Source organism: Rhinatrema bivittatum, chromosome 12, assembly GCF_901001135.1.
Source record: "Rhinatrema bivittatum chromosome 12, aRhiBiv1.1, whole genome shotgun sequence".
Classification (NCBI taxonomy): domain Eukaryota; kingdom Metazoa; phylum Chordata; class Amphibia; order Gymnophiona; family Rhinatrematidae; genus Rhinatrema; species Rhinatrema bivittatum.
Genome location: NC_042626.1, coordinates 75690635 through 75709181, shown reverse-complemented (window position 1 = coordinate 75709181; position 18547 = coordinate 75690635). Strand labels below are relative to the sequence as shown.

General features: G+C 46.0%; 1 protein-coding gene across 7 annotated transcripts in view; it reads right to left on the bottom strand.

Moving 5' to 3' along the window:
• Positions 1 to 826: 826 nt before the first annotated feature.
• Positions 827 to 18547, bottom strand: part of MED1 (mediator complex subunit 1) — a 168243-nt gene continuing 150522 nt past the window's right edge. For 6 of the 7 annotated variants that reach the window (XM_029572144.1, XM_029572143.1, XM_029572148.1 and 3 more), the window contains 3 exons: positions 7680 to 7775; positions 7133 to 7238; positions 827 to 6561 (listed from right to left, as the gene is read on the bottom strand). In XM_029572144.1, the coding sequence (XP_029428004.1) occupies positions 3324 to 6561; positions 7133 to 7238; positions 7680 to 7775 (3440 nt within the window). In that variant the 3' untranslated portion in view covers positions 827 to 3323. The remainder of the gene's footprint in view (positions 6562 to 7132; positions 7239 to 7679; positions 7776 to 18547) is intronic. The other variant, XM_029572145.1, reaches the window with a different exon arrangement.

Sequence of the window (18547 nt, the reverse complement as noted above, 5' to 3'; positions counted from 1 at the left end):
CTTGCCTTGCTGCCTTCGGGCTTTGTGTCCTGGCTCCTTGCCCTGCTGCCTTCGGGCGTTTGCGTTTTCTGTTAGTGTAAGTCTTGTCTTGGTTTTGTCTAGTCCAGTCATTGTCTGTCCTGCTGTCCTGCTTCTCTCATTCCAGTTCACACACACCTACAGTCAAGTCTCACACTTACTTGCACGCTATCCTGAGTCCACCCTTACCTGCACTCAGTTCCAGTGTTCAGTCCACGTTTACCTGCATCCACATCCACATGTACCCCCATGCTGTTCCAGTGTATCACGAAGCTCATCCTTACCCCCACGCACCCAGTTCCAGACTCCTTTCCAACCAGCACCCAGCTCTACAGACTTCAGCTTACACCAGACTCCTTCCAGCCAGCAGCACCACAGACTCCTTCTAGCCAGCACCTGGTATCAGAGACTCCTCCAGCCATTGTCAGAGACTTTACTGTGACTCCTGTTCTCTCTGTCCTGAGTCACTCCTGCAGGTGGTAATCGCCTAAATGTAACAGCTAGTTATCCTTTTTTTTCTTTTCGTGGCCCTCCTATATATCTCAATCCTTGGTAGATGTAGGCTGTTGCTCTTCACACAGTACTGACAGTAAGGGTTTCATCAGAAACATATAAAGGAGTAATATTACCTCCCTTTATATGATTAGCTTTCCGCACATGCTTTGTAACACTGACTGGCTATACGATTATCAAAGCTAAGCTCCAGCCTCTTTTTCTTGTTTGGTAACAGAGTTCTCCCACTCACTTATTATCGCTATTAACTTAATCACAGCTACATCACACCAAGTTGTTTTTTTTACCAAATAGATTTGCTTGTAAATAAACAGGTTTTATTATGTTTCCCAAAAACTCAAAAGCATAGTATATGTCCAAAAGAATGTAAAATGAGAAGGATTTACACACTTTTTCCCCTCCAAAAACTGCAAATAAGAAAATATTTACACAGGGAATATTCAGTAAATACTCATTCTTTACTTCTGATGCACCATTATCATTACCCTTTCAGTTTACTGGTTCTGTTATTCTTTGTATGCACATTAATTCTGATATTTGACTTTACAATACTGAAAGATGCAAATATGAACAACAGAAAAGGATATCTTTTTCAAAATAAGGCAATAAAGAAGGCAGCAATTCAAATGTGAAACGCTTTGTTAGTGTTACACAGTGTCCTGTATACATCTCATCTGCAGATCACCCAGCATGATGTAAGCATCTTTTCACCTGCCAGGTTACATGAGTTCTTGGCTATTTTTTCTCCCTCTGATGGGCAACAAGTAAAGTTGCACTTTCCTTATATATTTACTATTAAAATCGTCACACCCTACAAATCATGTGATGGTTTCTATCTTAACTAGGACTCATAACTGTGTTCCTACAGAGCCTAACAATTCTGCTTTCCATCTTCCTTATCAAAAGCATAAACCTGATGTCTTATCAGTGAGCTCAGGACTTGAGAAAGTTATCAGGCAACAATACTTAAAGGTGAAACCTCTCCAGATGAGGCCAGATTTATCAAAGGCCTTCTGCAATGTTGTGTATCTTAAATACTAGGAGAGGAGGAGAGATTTAAATATGAATAAAATATTGCCTTTTCTAGCAGAACAAAAATAAAAGTTTGACTGTGCATTTTCACTTGAGATTTCATAGCACTTTGGCAAGCTGCTCTCATGCTTTCAGCTTGAACACCACAGTTGCTGACTGTATTTAAAACACTATTAGCAGAGTCCCTTTTCCTTCACTTCATTCTCCTGGCCCCCACACCAAGGAGCTTTTGGTGGGTCCCTGCAGGGAAACAGAGGCCAGCTGTTAATTCTGTTAATTGTGAACCGATGTGAGCTGTGTACACTTTCTAGAACTGGTCAAAATGTCCAAAGCTAATGTTTGGCTACAAGATGAATATAATAATGCAATTATAGTGCTACAACACTGTGCTAGTCTGGTCTATGCTAACAGCCACACTGTAGTTAAGCCATTGCAGCCCTGCATTGCTTGCGTTTCACTGTAGGCTACCAAAAATCGCATAGCTGCCATACAATTTTCTCTCACCACTGATGCTCTTTGCCTTTTAAAAGGGAAGTGACTTCTGTTATCATATCTGTACTTTAAAACAGAACTGTACAGTCCAATCAAGTTATAATTACACTGCAAAGGCAATAGTCTTCATAGATTTACAACCAAGGCTCGAGCCAAATTAAGACCATATAGAATTTGAAAACTGGAACATTTTTCAAGTGATTTCACATAATGTTGCTATGACCTTCTGCAAGGACACAATCCAAATGCAAGACAATACTCTTTATCACCTCCAAGATTCACATTGTGAAGAGTGGCCCAACGCCCTTCAGCCTTCTTTCTGTAAGAGGGAATATGTCCCCCAAGGAGGTGATGGTGGAAGCTTTTAGGAACCTCTTACAGTCCCTTCCCAGCCCTAGTTTTCTATAGCTTATCATGCTCTAGGATCAGAAGCCCCCGCAGTCTCAGAGTTCCTTTGGAGTCTGTGTGTTCTGTATTCTGAAAAGTGGGCACCAGAGGGTTAACACTAGAAGCCAGGCAGTGCAGTGCTAACTTTTCTTCTCACAGTGACATATACACCAACACACCATGTTTTCAAATCCTTTTACAAACTAAAAAAGGCAAGTTCAGTGCTTAAGATGCATGTAAAATCTAAAAATAAATGTTTCAATTTAAAACTGAATTTTGAAAAATCCACAAAGTTATAAAAGGCAAATAAATAGTAGTAAAATTTCAAAGTTGAGTAATTCTATTTTAAGAGGCTGCACAATGCAGCTTAGCAACTGAGAGCAGGAGAAGCTTCTCAGTGAGCCAGAATACAGGTTTAACAAACCTTCGAGTTCCCTTGCACCAGATACTACTTTTCTTTAAAAACAAAAGTTTTAATTTGGAATGGTGCTGAAAGCAAAAACCCACTCATAAATAAACATGTTCTTCCTCAGCCTCTTCTCTCTCCCAAGGCAAACTTCCTGCTTGCTGCCTTCACACTTCGTCATGGTGCAATACAAATCCATTCTGTAACCCAAGAGCCTGGCTTTTCTTGGGACCTATCAAAGGTGAGATGATTTTGTTTTTTTCTTTTTGGAGGGGGGATTTTTTGGAATTATGAATAATTCCCCAAAAATCCCCTTCTGCAGAACAGCAGTGCCACGTCATTAAATGGTGCCATATTGTGCCAGATCACCAGCTCTGATAATATTTGCCTTCTAGGATGCAGAGTTTGCGATATCCAAATTGTGTTTTACATACGTTAGCATTAAATATATATATATGTGTGTGTTCAAAAAGATTTAGTTCCCAATCACAGCAACGTCCATGAGATCGTCATCCTCACCAATTAAAAATCCTGAACTTGGCCGTGAAGGTCTGTCAGTGGAAAGGATGGTGCCGCTGCTCATGGACAAAGACTGCTCCAAGGAGATAGGAGACTTGGACCAGCTTTCAGGTTTGATGCTGTGGGACTTCTTCTTGTCTCTGTCTTTGTCACGATCTCGGTCCCGATCTTTGTCCTTTAGTTTCTTTTTCTCTTTCTTGTGCTTCTTATGCTTTTCGGAGCTGTATTCAGGCAAGGGCCGAATGCTGTCATCAGAGCTCGGGCTGTTCTGGTAGGACTTCTCTGCTATGGAAGATCCAGACTCACTTTCGCTGTCTATGTTCTGTGGGGTATAAGCCGGTGACTTGCTGTGACTAGGTGAGCAGCGTTCATGCTTTGGTGTAGAGCTGCTGATCAGAGGAGATCCGTAGCTTTTGGAGGATGACATCTGAGGCCGTAACCCATCTCCACTTCCTTCTCCAGGTTTCTGCAAAGTTACTTTGGCTTTAATGCTTGGGGACCCACCATCGTGTTTGCTGATGATAATCTTGGCTACTCCAGTGCTTCCAACATTTTTGGAATCTGAGTTCTTCTTAGAGTCTGCAGAGCCTCCAGATACAGACACTTTGGATTTCTCTTTGTCACTCTTTTCTCGCTTTCCCTGAAACTCACCACCAGACATGCCGTGCTTTGATGAAACACTGTGACCAGAGGAGTTAGAGCTCACCCCACCTTGACCATCCAATGGGTCTTCACCACCCGGTCCAGTGGTAACAACACCATGCTTTAGTTTGTCAATGACTGCAGTCAAGGAAGGTTTCTTGTTCCTGCTGGGAGATTTCCCCTTGGAGCTTCCATGTTGGTTCTGGGAGGAAGACATGGATGAACTGCTGGATGAAAAGGCAGTGGAGGATGCTGTGGAAGAATTAGATGAAGGAGGTGGTTTCTGGGACATAGAACCGGAAGATGCCATACCTGAAGAGGATTTCAAACTTGAGGCTGACCCACTGCCAGACACATGGGAGCTTCCAGAACCTGAACTAATTGGGGACTTGGCTTTAGAGGAAGGGGGAGTCCCTGGAACAGGCTTCATTGGGGATGCAAGCTTATCAGAACCTCCTGAGGGTCTAGAATGGGAAGGAGAAATATTTGGTTTATTCACAGAAGGGTTCATCAGTGATGATGATGGTTTTCCTTGTGGTTTAATCTTGGTACTGCCTGAACTGCTGCTTCCAAGACCATGCTTGGTGACAGGAGAAGATCCCGATTTACTCACAGATTGGGATGAACTTTTAGACTGGCCTGATCCTGAACCACTTTGGCCTGCGTACAGGTTGCTGCTCATCTTTGAGGCAGAAGAGCTTTCTAACTTGCTGCTTTTTGTTTTTCCTGAGTTGGAAGAGGAAGAAGAAGAGGAGGAGGAGGAATGACTGTGATGGCTTTTGCTGCTAGAGGAAGATCCCGACCCACTGCTGGTGTATTGACTGTGTGAAGAAGGTTTGCCCACTGTGACTGTCCCCTTGGGAATCTGGATTGTGATTTTTGGAATTGGAGGGGTAGCCATTCCTGGAGGGGTCTGTGACCTTCCTGAACTTCCAGGAGATTTTGATCCTCCTGTGCTGGCTGGTGGGGTGAAAGGGCGATTAGATGAACTATGAGATGGAGATTTCCCTTCAGGGTCTGCTTTTTTCCGTTTCGCTAGCTTGTCTTTGCTTTTACCATCACTGGATGGGGTCCTGCTGCGTTTTCCAGTTTTCCCATCAAGCCCTGTGCTCGAGAGACTATTTCCACTTCCATTGCCCTCCTTCATACGCTGTTTTAGAGATTTGTCTTTCCCCAGATCCCCACTCATTAAAGGGCTCTGGCTTCCACTGTGATGCTCAATCATATCAGATGGTCCCACGACTTTGCTTGCAGCTGCTATAATACTGAAATCAACTGTGTCCGCTGGAGTGCTTGGTTTGAATTTGCTGTCTCCTCCATCACCTCCCAACCCTGGCACACCCAGAGCACTAAGAGCCTGGGATGAAAACCTCTTGAAATTGTCACTGTCACCACTTTGGCTGCTCTCATCATAGAAGTCATCCCCAAAGGCACTTTGACTCGGGTTGCTCAACAACTCATGGTTGAAATCTACGCCATCTGGAAAAAATTGGTTGGAAGAGTCGCTGTTTGGACTCCCAGTGGCATCTGCAAGGAGGTCAGCTGGATCTGTGTATGGGTTCTCACTGCTATTTGTCTGAAAAACATCGGAGTCAAAGAGAGCACTTTGTGAGTGTCCCGAGCTTGAAGAGTCCCTAACCGGCGTGCCTATGGGAGGGCAATCATCATTAGCACTGGGAAGCTTAGATGCCTCCTCTGCTATATCAGAAAGAATATCAGTGACATCAGCTCCAATACTGTCTGAGCTCGGCAGCCTGATCATCCTCTGCATGGCGGACTGGGTGTGAGACATTGGCTGTTGGTAAGTGGGGGGAGTGCTACACTGACTAGGCGCTGGAGTAATGTGAGGAGTATCTAAAGTATCTCCTGTTATATTGACATCAAAAATAGGATTCTGGGAATCCACATCCATGGAGAAGAGCTCCCTCTGGAAATCATCTTCTGTCTGATGCTTTGACTTCTCTGTGGGCACTCGCAACCTTTTCTTCTTTTGCTTGTTTCCACCAGGGCCCATTTCCATCCGAGGAGAGCCTGAAGAAGAGTTCTGCCTTTCAAGAGGGCTATTTCCATAGAGTGTTGAGAAATCTTGAGGGGGATTGTCTTTCAGAAGAGTCATTAGCATTGGATGGTTCTTGGTGTTGCTCACTGGTGATGACACTGGAGGGGGTGTATGATGAGGCGGGGTTGGACTCGAGCCCATAGAAGACCCAACATTCCCAGTAATTTGCAGCAAACTGGTAAGAATGGGATTCTGAGATACTTTGCTGAAGTCCTCACTATGGTTGGACGAGTCATGCCTCTCCTTCATGCCCATGCTCATGGTGAACAAAGTGGTAATAGGCCCCCCGGAAAAAGTGTTTGTTGGCGTGGTAGTGCCACTCTTGGGATTGTTGCCTGTGGTCATGCCATAGCCAGGGCTACTGGCTGGGGGGAGATTCTTCTTCACCATGTCTTCCACTGTCTCTGCAATGAGGGACAGAGCTGGTGTATCTGCCTGGATTGTTTCAGCTTTCCTTCGAATGGCTCTCATGGTCACAGGAATCGACATACACCTGGAACCACAAAGCACAAAAAGGGTCTCGGTACACATTCCATTGTCATCAGCACACAGGACTGTTCATACATTGGAATCCCTGTTTTATAGAATTTCCCAAAAGCATTGGCTTAAGCCCTCCACCATATATAAAATACTTATTTTATTAATCATTAACTGAAAGTTAATGGAGAAAAATGATTAATTATATGCAAGCACTATACAGAGTTCCCTGCAAGGAAAGGTCCTTTCAAAAACCTTCAAAATAAACTTACACCTGCTTCAAATTTATTTAAACTAAAAATTTTTCTAACTAATCAGTCAACAAGTAGTACATTTTAGGAGACTTGTTACTAATTAAAGTGGTCAGATAACAATTTGCTTTGCAAAAATCAAAACCAAATCCCTGGTATCACATAACTAAGCTCCATCTTTTCTAATCACATGGTGTTTCTGTAGAGACAATCTAAGCTGATCTCATTACAGAGGGAGTTGAACAGGCACTCCTCCCACTAAACAGATGAACAGCACTCAATCCTGCATTATAAACTGGCCTCTGTGATGTGCATTCAGCTGGGCTCAGATCATACCTCTGAACAACTTTGGCAATGAAGTCATCTGTACAGATGAGGGCATCACAGAGCCCTTTATAGAGCTTACAGCTCACATGTGTGGAGTCCTGTACATCCATCACCGCTGTAAGAGAGGAGGGAAAGTCTCAGCAGGAAGCAAGGCAGAGAGACTCAGTCAGGCATATTCTTCCATTTTCTGGATTTGCATTATCACAATTTGGGATCGTGACCAGTAACCCTACCCTGGGCTGTGGGCAGGTTTACAACTGCAGATCACAATTTTTCAGACCATCTCTAGTCACTTTCAATCTATCTTCTATGTAATCAAGCAAAAATAGAAAAAAGTACATATGGTAACAGTAGAGGAAAACGACAAAGAAGGTGCTAGCATTCTCCCCAGCAAGATATCACAGTGTGAAGGACCTTGGTGACACGAGTTCTGTGCTATAACATTAGGAATCAGACTTGCGATTTGATGTGCAGCATGTAGTGTGTAATGCGTACTACTGATAGTCTGTCTTGCATTAAATTCCCAGCAGACCCCCGTTCAAGAATCACTGCTTACCACACACGAGAGAGTCGTTGACGGGATGCTGGAAGGATACACTGAAACAGGAATCTGAGAGTGGGCAGACTTCAAACTGGAGGATGCCCTGGGAATCTGAAAGAGACACAGCAGCCAGTGACTCACACACACAGGCCAGAACGTGGTAAACTATTGAGGATCTGGCTGGCTCTCAGGATGCAAAGAGTGGTGGAAAATGGAACCTACTCTAGTAAAGAAAAGTGACCAGTGGGATACCCCAGGCTCATTTCTTTTCAGTATCTTAAAAAAAAAACCCAAACAGATTGGAAATTTGGTCAACAGTTTGGAAAATGAGCTTCACTACTAAAAAAAAGCATTCATTCTGGACACAAAAACTCATTAACCATGTATCAAATTAGAAAGACAAGAACTGGGAAATGGTCAAACAAGAAAGAAATCTAGGAGTAATCATTTCAGACTACCTCAAGGTATCAAGAAACTGAAAAAGTTAACTATACTCAGCTTCATGAGCAGAGGTATCAGTAGCAGGAAAAATAAAGTCAGACTGCCCTTATGTCGGTCACTAGCGAGACCGCACCTTGAGTATTGTGCTCAGTTCTGGAGGCTGTACCTTTGTAAGCACTCAAAAGATAGAAGCAATTCAGAAAAGGCCTAAAAAATGATCTTGCAGGAAAGAGAAACAGGGATACAATAGAAACTTTCAAATATTTGACAGGCCTCAATAAAAGTATAGGAAGGTGAAATTTACCATTAATAAAATAATTCATATCATGATCTCTTGCCCTTGAAGTTACAGGAAGGAAGGTGTAGAAGAAATGTGGTAGATGTCTAGATTGGCCACTGGCAGAGATAGTAGCGACCAAAATCGTGACCCAATTCAAGCATGCTTAGGACAGATACAGAGATCAGTGGTAGGAAGAAGATTAGGAAGGCTGCAGTACTGCAAAAAAACACATTCTTCACTACTTCCAGAGCAGAACTAACGAGTAGGGATATGCAGTCACAAAACATTTGAATATTCATTTTGTTTTATTGTGTTATTCATTTCGCTTTATTGTGATGGTGAATTAACTTAACGACGGTATAGAAGAGTTTTTAAATAAACAAATAAATAAATTGTTTGCTTTTTTCCCCCCAGTTCATTTTTGATTTAGTGCTCACTAAAACAAAACACAAACAAAATAAAAACACAACAAATCCACAACAACGCCGGTCCACCAGGCAGTGAAGCTGAGGGGCTGCCCTCCAACATCGGGCACCTTGAAGGACAATCCCTGTCATAAAAAACACAAAAAACGAGAAAAATCACCGGGAAACAAAGAAGATATTGAAAGCTCAGGGAGAATGAGATCCGCCCACTATGATGTCACCATGCTCAGCGTTAGAGCCAGTAAATGACGCCGGTCCGCCGGGCGTCGCGTGCCAAAGGGGCTTTCCCCTTTGTGCTCCCCTTCGTGCTAACCTTTGTGCTCCTTTTAAAATAATTATTTATGTTTTCGTTGTTAATTTAACCTTTATTAATGTTGTTTAGCTTTTTGCTTTGTTTACAATTATTTCGTTATAGACGTTCCGAGCACGGAGTAAGGTGGCAATTACCGCCACAGAATATCCTTGCTTCATCAGGCGAGGCCTCTCAAGGGCCAGACCGCAAGACAGAATCAAGTCGGATCCTCATGAAGGACCATGCTGTATGGTGGGAGGCACAGGGGGTCTCCACCAGGAGTCTTCATATGTCCGCATACCACGGATGCCTGGGCCAATCTGGGGCTACTAGTAGGACTAATCCCCCTGTGGTGCTCGATTCTGTAAATGATCCTGCCCAGCAAGGGCCATGGAGGGAAGGAATATAGCAACTTCTGGCCAGGTCTGAACGAGAGCGACGAGCCCCAGAGACCACGGATCTCTTCTGTGACTGAAGAATCGGGGAACCTTTGCATTGTGAGATGCAGCCAGCAGGTCGATGGACGGGAGGCCCCAGCGATCTACTATCAGTTGAAAGGCTTCAGCTGACAACACCCACTCTCCTGGATCCAGACTCTCCCCTGTTTAGAAACTCTGCTCTGACATTGTCTTTTCCTGCAATGTGTGAGGCTAAGATAGTCTGTAGATGTATTTCTCCCATTCCACAAGGAGTTCTATCTCCTGAGACACCTGCTGGCTCCTGGTTCCTCCCTGGCGGTTGATGTAAGCAACCATTGTAGTGTTGTCCGACATTACTCAAATCGCTTTGCCTCGGAGTCTGTGGCTGAATCGCAGGCATGCTAGTCTGACTGCTCGAGCTTCCAGGCGGTTTATGTTCTGTTCCGCCTCCTCCTTATTCCATTGTCCCTGGGCCATCATTGGGCTCCCATCCCACCCTCGCATCCATGGTGAGCAAGGTCCAGTTTGATGGGGATAGGCTTACTCCTCTGCTTAGGTGGTCTTCTTGAAGCCACCATTGAAGCTGAGAACGTACCTCATAGAAACATAGAAATGATGGCAGGAAAAAGACCAATCAGCCCAACCAGTCTGCCCAGGAAGCTCACACATTTATTTTCCCAAACTTATCTGTTTCACCAACCACCAAGTTCAGGGCCCTTGTTGGTATCTGATTCAAATTTCCTGCCATCCCCTGCCATTGATGTAGAGAGTAATGTTGGAGTTGCATCAAAGGTGAGCATATGGCTTAATGGTTAAGGGTAGTAACCACCGCATCAAGCAAGTTATCCCGATGCTTGTTTATCCAGACTGCACAGATCAATGCCTTTTTGGATGTTGTCTTAATGTAAATCCTTTTTTCCACATTTATCCCTGCTGTTTAAGCAGAGAGCAAAGCTGTATATGCATTCAAAGTGATGTATCAGGCTTAATTAGTTTAGGGTAGTAACTGCTGTAATAAGCAAGCTATCCCCACGCTTATTTGTTTACTCAGATTGTGAAGTTTAGTCCTGGTTGGTTGTTGTCTGAATGCATATCCTTCTTTTCCACATTTCCCCTTGCCAATGAAGCAGAGAGCAATGTTGGAGTTGCATTAACCGTGCGAAGACTTATTGAGTAAGGGTATTAATCACCAGGTAGTAGCCTCCGTTCCATTAAGCCACCCCCATGGTTCTTCTCTTCATTCCAATCCTCCAGCCTTTATGGATCCACAGTGTTTATCCCATGCCCCTTTGAAATCCTTCACAGTAGTTGGAGGCGAATTGAGTAGTTCTGGGACAGTGGGTTCCATCCTGACAGTAAGGAGTGCTGGAGCGGTTGAGACAACCTCCAGGGTTGATGCCATGAGGTCGAGGACTTAAAGATAGTCCCATACCTTGGGGCGAGCACTGGTCATCAATCGTGGTAATTGTTCCATCAGTTTCCTTCTCCTCGGGGGAGGGAGGAAGACTTTGTTCTGTTTGGTGTCGAAACGGGCCCCCAGGTACTCTACAGATTGAGAGGGCTGCAGACTGCTCTTGCCCGTGTTCACGACCCAACTGAGTTCCTGCAGTAGGTTCTTGACTCTGCTGGTCACCTGCCGGCTCTCTTCCAGAGACTTTGCCCTGATAGCCAGTCGTCCAGGTAAGGGTGTACCAAAATCTCTTCCTTCCTCAGTGTTGCCGTCACGACCACCATAATTTTGGAGAATGTTCTGGGGGCGGTTGCTAGGCCAAAAGGAAGCGCTCGGAACTGGTAATGGTGACCCAGTATTGCAATGCATAGAAAACGCTGGTGATCTTGATGGACTGGAATGTGAAGGTAGGCTTCGGAGAGGTCCAGGGAGGTTAGAAACTCTCCTGGTTGTACTGCCATTATTAAGGCGTGAAGAGTCTCCATGCGGAAGTGTAGTATCCACAGATGACGGTTGACGTTCTTGAGATCCAAGATGGGTCGGAATGATCATTCCTTCTTGGGAACGATAAAATAGATGGAATAGCGCCCCGGATTTTGTTGGGGCGTAGAAACCGGAGTTATTGCCTTCAGACTGAGTAGTCTTGTCAGAGTGGCTTCCACTGCCAGTCTCTTGGTGTGGGAGTGGCAGGGTGAGATTATAAATTTGTCTTGAGGGAGGCTGCGGAACTCCAGAGAGTAACCTTCTCAAATGATGTTTAATACCCATTTGTCTGACGTGATCTCGACCCATCTTTGGTAGAAGAGGGCAAGTTGACCCCCTATTTCCTCTTCCTGTGGATGGGTCAGCCCATTCTCATTGGGGAGCATGGCTGGAGCCTGCCCCCGGGCCTGTTCCTCTCTTGGTCTGTTGGTTCCAAAAGGGCTGGGACCTTCCAGAGGGACGAGGTGCTTGGAACTGCGAGTTCCTGTAGGGTCTAAAGCGTTCCGAGTTTCTGCCCTTGGTTCTTCTAGGGGTGGGGGCTGAGATCTTTTACCCCTGTCTTCCAGTAGCCGAGGTACTGGGCCATTCACCCCATTTGCTGGCTAACTTCTCCAATTCACTTCCGAACAGGAGAGAGCCTTTAAAGGGCATTCTTGTGAGATTCGCTTTAGGTGGTCGCGTCAGCAGACCAATTCCGTAGCCATAGTTGTCTTCTGGCTGCCACTACCGAGGCTAAGCCTCTGGCTGAGGTACAAACCAGATCTGAGCTTGCATCCATCAGGAAGGCGGCTGCTGCAGGTTCCATCGTCTCACCGGTATATGCTCCGGAATTATTTGCCTCTCTCGAGAGAAGCAAGCAGGAACATGCCACCAGTGTGCAGCAGGAAGCAATCTGAGGTGTTATTGTTGTTGCGTCGAAGGCTTGCTTAAGAATGGATTCCAATAGTCTATCCTGAGTATCCTTCAATGCAGCCCCTCCCTCAACGGGAATGGTTGCTTGCTTTGAGACGGCACAGACCATGGCGTCCACTTTTGGGAAACACAGGCGTTGCTTGGTTGCTGATTCCAGAGGATATAGGGCTTCCAAGGCCCAACCCTCTTTGAAGCTGGCCTCCAGGGCATCCCACTCCAGGTCAATCAGTTCCTGGATAGTTCCATCATTGGGAAGTAGCATGAGGCTTTACGAAGGGACACAGAGATGGGGTTCTTCTTGGTTCCGTCATAGGATCCGTGCCTGGAATACCCAGAGTCTTCAGAGGCTGGGAAACGAGGGCTGGTAATCCATCCTTGTCGGAGAAGCAAAGCATGGTTCGATATGGTTCCAGGCCTGGAGGGATTTCTCCTTCTTCCAGGGAGCCACCATCATCATCTGAGGTGTCTGGATCCCTGTCAGGGAAATTCTTGGTTAGGCGAGGCATGTCTCGAGGCACCCGAGCAGGGCCGGGAGGATCTTGTGCTTCCGGCAGGGGTTGAGCCCGGGGAGCAGCCGGGGAGCAGCCGGGGCTAATTGCACCTGAACGAAGGCTTGCAGCCCTTGGAAAAATTCTAACCAGGAGAAGGTCCCTGGGTCCATGTTAATCCCTGGGAGAGTCTGAGTAGGGGCCCCTGAGGTGCCCCTCTTGTGGAGAAGCCATCTCAGAGATTATTTATTATTTATTTATAACTTTTCTATACCGAAGTTCAAATAACAGACGGGTCTATACTGTAAAGTGCGGTTGGAGATTCCCCGTCTGCAACTCGCTGTGGGCGCACAATTGGGACGCGTAAAGCGATCCTGCGATACAGTCTCCAGTTTCACGCGTCCTTAGCGCTTCTTGAAACCGACGCATAACCCTTTCCGCACCCAGCATGTATATCATATGTAAATGAACGAATTAGCTATTTAATGAAGGAATTAGCTATTCCCTCAGAAACTGTGACGCGTGCTCTGATTATCTCCTTTGTAACCCGCTATTTTGCCGCGTCCTTAACCTGTTAGTTTACCGCCTACCCTCTACCTGGTGTTAGTCCTGCACCATGGACGACCTCCATATATACTAACCCGCTTTCAAACTGTATTCAGCCCTTCTTTTTGCATGAACGATGCTGCACGGAACTCAGATTGCATTAGTTATTTGCTTTAAAAAATTATTTCATCCCGCATGTTCCGTATGGGAGCTGACAGCGGCTTACAAAAATTACAGTTCTCATAAAATGCTAAAGTTGTTATATATATATATATATATATATATATATATATATATATATATATAAATACCTAGATGTCACTTTCCGAATCCCCCATCGCCACACGGGCGGGTGGGCGTCCGTTCATCCAGGCAGCGGCGGGAGCCGGCGGGCGGGTGGGCGCGCGTTCGATCCAGGCGGCGGCGGGAGCCGGTGGGCGTCCGTCCATCCAGGCGGCGGGAGCCGGCGGGCGCGTGTTTATCCAGGCAGCGGCGGGAGCCGGTGGCGAAAGCAACCTCCAGCAGCCCCCGCCGGCAGTGAATGAATGCACGCCTGTTTACGACCATGCAATTTCGGCGCTCAAGGCAGTCACATGCCGTGACGTCAAGCGTCGTGACGTCACGCCTTGAGCACCGAAATTGCACGGGCATAAAAGGCGTGCATTCATTCACTGCCGGCGGGGGCTGCTGGAGGCCGCTTTCGCCGCCTGGATGAACGCACGCACGCCCACCCGCCCGCCGCCTCCCACCGCCGCCTGGATAAACGGGCGCCCACCCGCCCGCCGCCTGGATAAACGCGCGCCGTCCCGCCGCCGCCTGGATGAACGGGCGTGGAGATGGGGGATTCGGAAAGTGACATCTAGGTATTTATATATATATATATATATATATATATATAAAACAACTTTTGTTTTAGTTTTGGTTGTGAGTTTTGTTTTAGTTTTGATGGTTCCCCCCCTCCCGCCTTGCTTCGGGAGTGGGGAAACCATCCACTTCCTGGTACCTGTCATTTCAAATGTCAGTTGAAATGACATTTGAAATGACAGGTACCAGCGCACCCAGGATACTGTATAGGCGCTGTATTAAGCGCCTATACAGTAAAATGGGTTGCGCGGGCCTAACGCTTCGCCTAACGCTTCGCAGACGCGGCTTGCATTTGCAAGCAATTTGAATAGAGTATCGAGCGATATGTGAAGAGAACTGTGCGTGCGGGGAACGAGGGTGCGCCCTGCACTGCCGCACTCTTTCTAACGCGGCATAACTGTATCGACCTGTTTGTTACTTATCCCTACGGTTTACATTTCAACCATAAAATAGACAGTAACAAATAATTGTCTTACAATGAAACAAGGAGGAAATAAACTTGGATAACTTAAGCAAGGGGAAAAAAACAAAGTAACAAACTAGTAAGATCAGGATTATTGGGGTAGTGGGCCAACTGGGATAGGGAGGTTGAATGGTGGAGGGGGGGGGGGGGGTGAGGGAAGGAGGTTACTGCAGCTTTATTGGAAGACAAATGCATGAATTGAAAGCCTAGGCGGTGACAAAGTATGCTTAGGAAAAAAATATACTTAGGAGGAAAAGCTGGGGAAGAGATGGTCCATGGCGAATGTAGCGGGGACGCGTAGCTTATGGGAAAGCTTTTCTGAATAGAAGAGTCTTAAGTCTCTTCTTGAAAGTAATCGGGCATTGTTCCAGCCTAAGGTCCGGTGGGAGCAAATTCCACTGTTTGGGTCCTGCGGAGGAAAGAGCTCTTTTACTTAAAGAGGTTTTGATTAAAGGTGCTTGAAGAGTGCCCCTCTGCGCTAATCTCAGAGGTCGGGCTGAGGTATGAAGTTGCAGGGGGGGGGGGGTCGAGAGGTCCAGCGGAGAGATGTTAAAAATGGCTTTTTGGGTGATTGATAAGAGCTTGTATAGGATCCTAATTTTGACTGGGAGCCAATGAAGCTTCTTTAGGATCGGTGTTATATGGTCCCTTTTGTTTGAATTTGTGAGAATCCTTGCAGTTGCATTTTGAAGCAACTGGAGGGGCTTAATAGAGTTGTCTGGCAGGCCGTGTAGAAGTGCATTGCAATAATCGATTTTTGAGAAAATGATAGCTTGTAAGACTGACCTGAAATCGTGAAAATGAAGGAGGGGTCTTAATCTTTTTAAAACTTGGAGTTTGAAGTAGCACTCCTTTACCGTGTTATTTATGAAACCTGTGTAGCTCAGTTGATTGTCCATGACTACGCCAAGGTTTCTGACCCTGGTAGAGGTGGTTGGGAGCGCTGTAAGGAGAGAGTCGTTTAGAGATAAATTACCATCCTGTGTGATTAGGAGGAACTCTGTCTTGTCGGTGTTGAGTATCAAGTTGAGATTTGAAAGGAGGTTATTAATGGAGCAGAGGCAAGAATTCCAACGGCGTAGAGTGTTGTCCAGGGAGTCGGTTACCGGTAAGAGGATTTGGACGTCGTCTGCATACACATAATGTGTTAGCTTAAGCTCAGATAGGAGTTTGCAAAGCGGGAGTAGATAGATGTTGAATAATGTAGGTGATAATGAAGAGCCTTGAGGGACTCCGAGGGTGGAACTGAATGGAGCCGATTCTTTGCTGTTGATCTTGACTTTGTAAAATCTGTTTTGGAGGAAGGATTTAAACCAATTTAAGGCTGTGTTTTTGATACCGATCTCAGTTTATCTATGAGGCATTCGTGGTTAACTGTGTCGAATGCGGCAGTTATGTCCAGGAGGATGAGCAGGCAGGGCTGTTTTTTATCAAGGTTCATGAGGATGTTGTCAGACAGTGATAATAGGAGAGATTCCGTATTTCGGGATTTGCGGAAACCAAGTTGCGCCGGGGAGAGGATGTTGTTGTTATCCAGGAATTCGGAGAACTGTTAACGATTCTTTCGAGGACCTTGGCGATGATTGGAAGATTTGCAACAGGGCGAAAATTTGCTGGGTTGTCTGTGGAGAGGTTGGGTTTTTTAGTAGAGGTTTCAAGATGGCAAGTTTGAGAGGGTCTGGGACGTGACCCTGGGATAGGGAGGCGTTGATGATCTGAGCGAAAGGCTTGGCGAAGTTTTTGGCAGAAGCTATCAATTGGTTAGCAGGAATCGGGTCAAGTGGGTGGGAGGCTGGTTTTAGTTTCTTTAATAGAATTTCTATTTCTAAGGCTGAAGTGGATTCAAAATCCTCTAGGGTTGCTGTCTGTGGCGATAAGTCAATGAGTAGTTGGGTGGGAATGGGGCTGAGAGGCTGAGACCAGATGTGGTTGGGTAGGAACATTCTTATCTGTGTGGGAGGCGACTAAATTAGCTATCTTGCTCCTGAAATAAGTGGCAAGTTCAGTGGCTTTGTAAGATGCTTTGTCATCTGGAATTTCTGATGTCGGTGGTTTGGTAAGGGATGATACCAGGGAGAAGAGAGCTTTAGGGTCAAAGTTGAAATGGTGAATTTTCTGAGAATAGAAGTCTCTTTTTGCTTGCAGAATGATTATTCTGTATTGGTGCATGAGAGATTTAAAGACCAAAAGGTTTGAAGGCGAAGGATTCTTGCGCCAATTCTGTTCCATTTTTCTGAGTTCACGCTTCTTGGTTTTTAATTCTGGAGTGAACCATGGTTTTTTATTGCCTTTGTTGGAGTTAATAACTTTGGTAATAAGAGGGCAGGTCTTGTCTGCCACTTTGTTTGAAATTTTGATCCAAGAAGCTAAGGCCATGTTAGCGTCGGTGGGGTCAAGTTGGTTTAATTCCTGTGAGAGCTGGGAAATGAGCGTTTCCTGGTTGCAGAGTTTTCTGAATTTGACTGTGGCTTTCTGAGTTGCTGTGTGGTTTTGGTTGTTGGTATAGTAAGGTGGTGGAGATTAGCTTGTGGTCAGACCAGGGGATTGGCTGGCAGGCAATGCGCGAAGATTGGGTTAGGCCTTGGTTGATAAAAATAAGATCCAGGGTATGTCCTGCTTTATGAGTAGGTTCATGAATGAGTTGATTGAATCCCATGCAGAGGAGGGTGTTAAGGAAGGATTCACAGTTAGGGGAGCGAGAGTTGGCATCCACATGAAGATTGAAGTCTCCTAACAGTATGGCTGGCGTATCAGTGTTGATATGTTTAACTATCAATTCAATTAAAGGAGATGGGTCGGAATCAAGGCATCCTGGGGGGGCGTAGGTGAGACCAATCTGTAGCTGTGGTGATTTGAAGACTGCGAATTCCAGAGTATGTTGAGAGGCCGCCATGTGGAGGGACAATCCTAATTCTTTTTTTGCTGCGGTAGCAGCCCTCTTCCTCTTTTCTTCAGTCTGGGGATGGAGAAAAAGTCGAAGGATTGTAGGGGGAGTTGATTAAGGAGGACCGTGTCTTCTGGTTTGAGCCATGTTTCTGTGATGGCGCACAGATCTGGCTGCTCATCAGTGAGGTAATCATATAAAAGAGGTGGGGTTTTTTGTTTTTTTGTTTTTTTTTTTTTTAGAGTGGGCATTCAAAAGAGTTAAGGAGAACAGGGTGAGGCCCAATAGTTGGTTCAGGGGTGAAAACATGATGGGGATGAGTCTATTTTGTTGTTGTTGCTGATGTAGGGGTGTTTGTCCAGGTATAGTGACGGAGTTTCTCCTATGATTGTGAATGATTGGGATGGCAGAGTAGAGCATGCCTGTAAGGTGCAGACTAAGGTGTGAGGGTATTTAGACGGGGAGGGAGGATCCAAGGGTGATAAATAGTTGTGCTGTGGAGGGGTGCTATGAGAGAAGATTGGGGGCAGCAAACGTTGAAAATGGGTTCTCAGGGTAACGCCGAGTCTGAGCGTTAGCAGAGTCTTACCTCAGGGGCTGTACACGAAAGGGCGTATGCCGGGAGGTAGAGCCCGAGGTTTAAAGGGCTCTTACCTGGCTTCCTTATGCCTCGCTGGTCATCACCAACAAGTCTATACATCATAAGGGCAGACTAGATAGTTTCCCGGCGGGGTTGCCCGGCAGGGGCTGCACGAAGGGGCGCACAAAGGGGCAGGCCCCTTTGTCGCGCTCCTTCGGCGCGCGACGCCTAGGAGCCGCTCGGATTTAAAGGCCGATCAGGGCTGTCCCCTGATTGGCTGGTCTGCGTGTGCTGGCTGACGTCGCAGGGAAGCGGAGGACAGGCTGGATGGCGTCTGCGGAGGGAGGAAGGGGCTG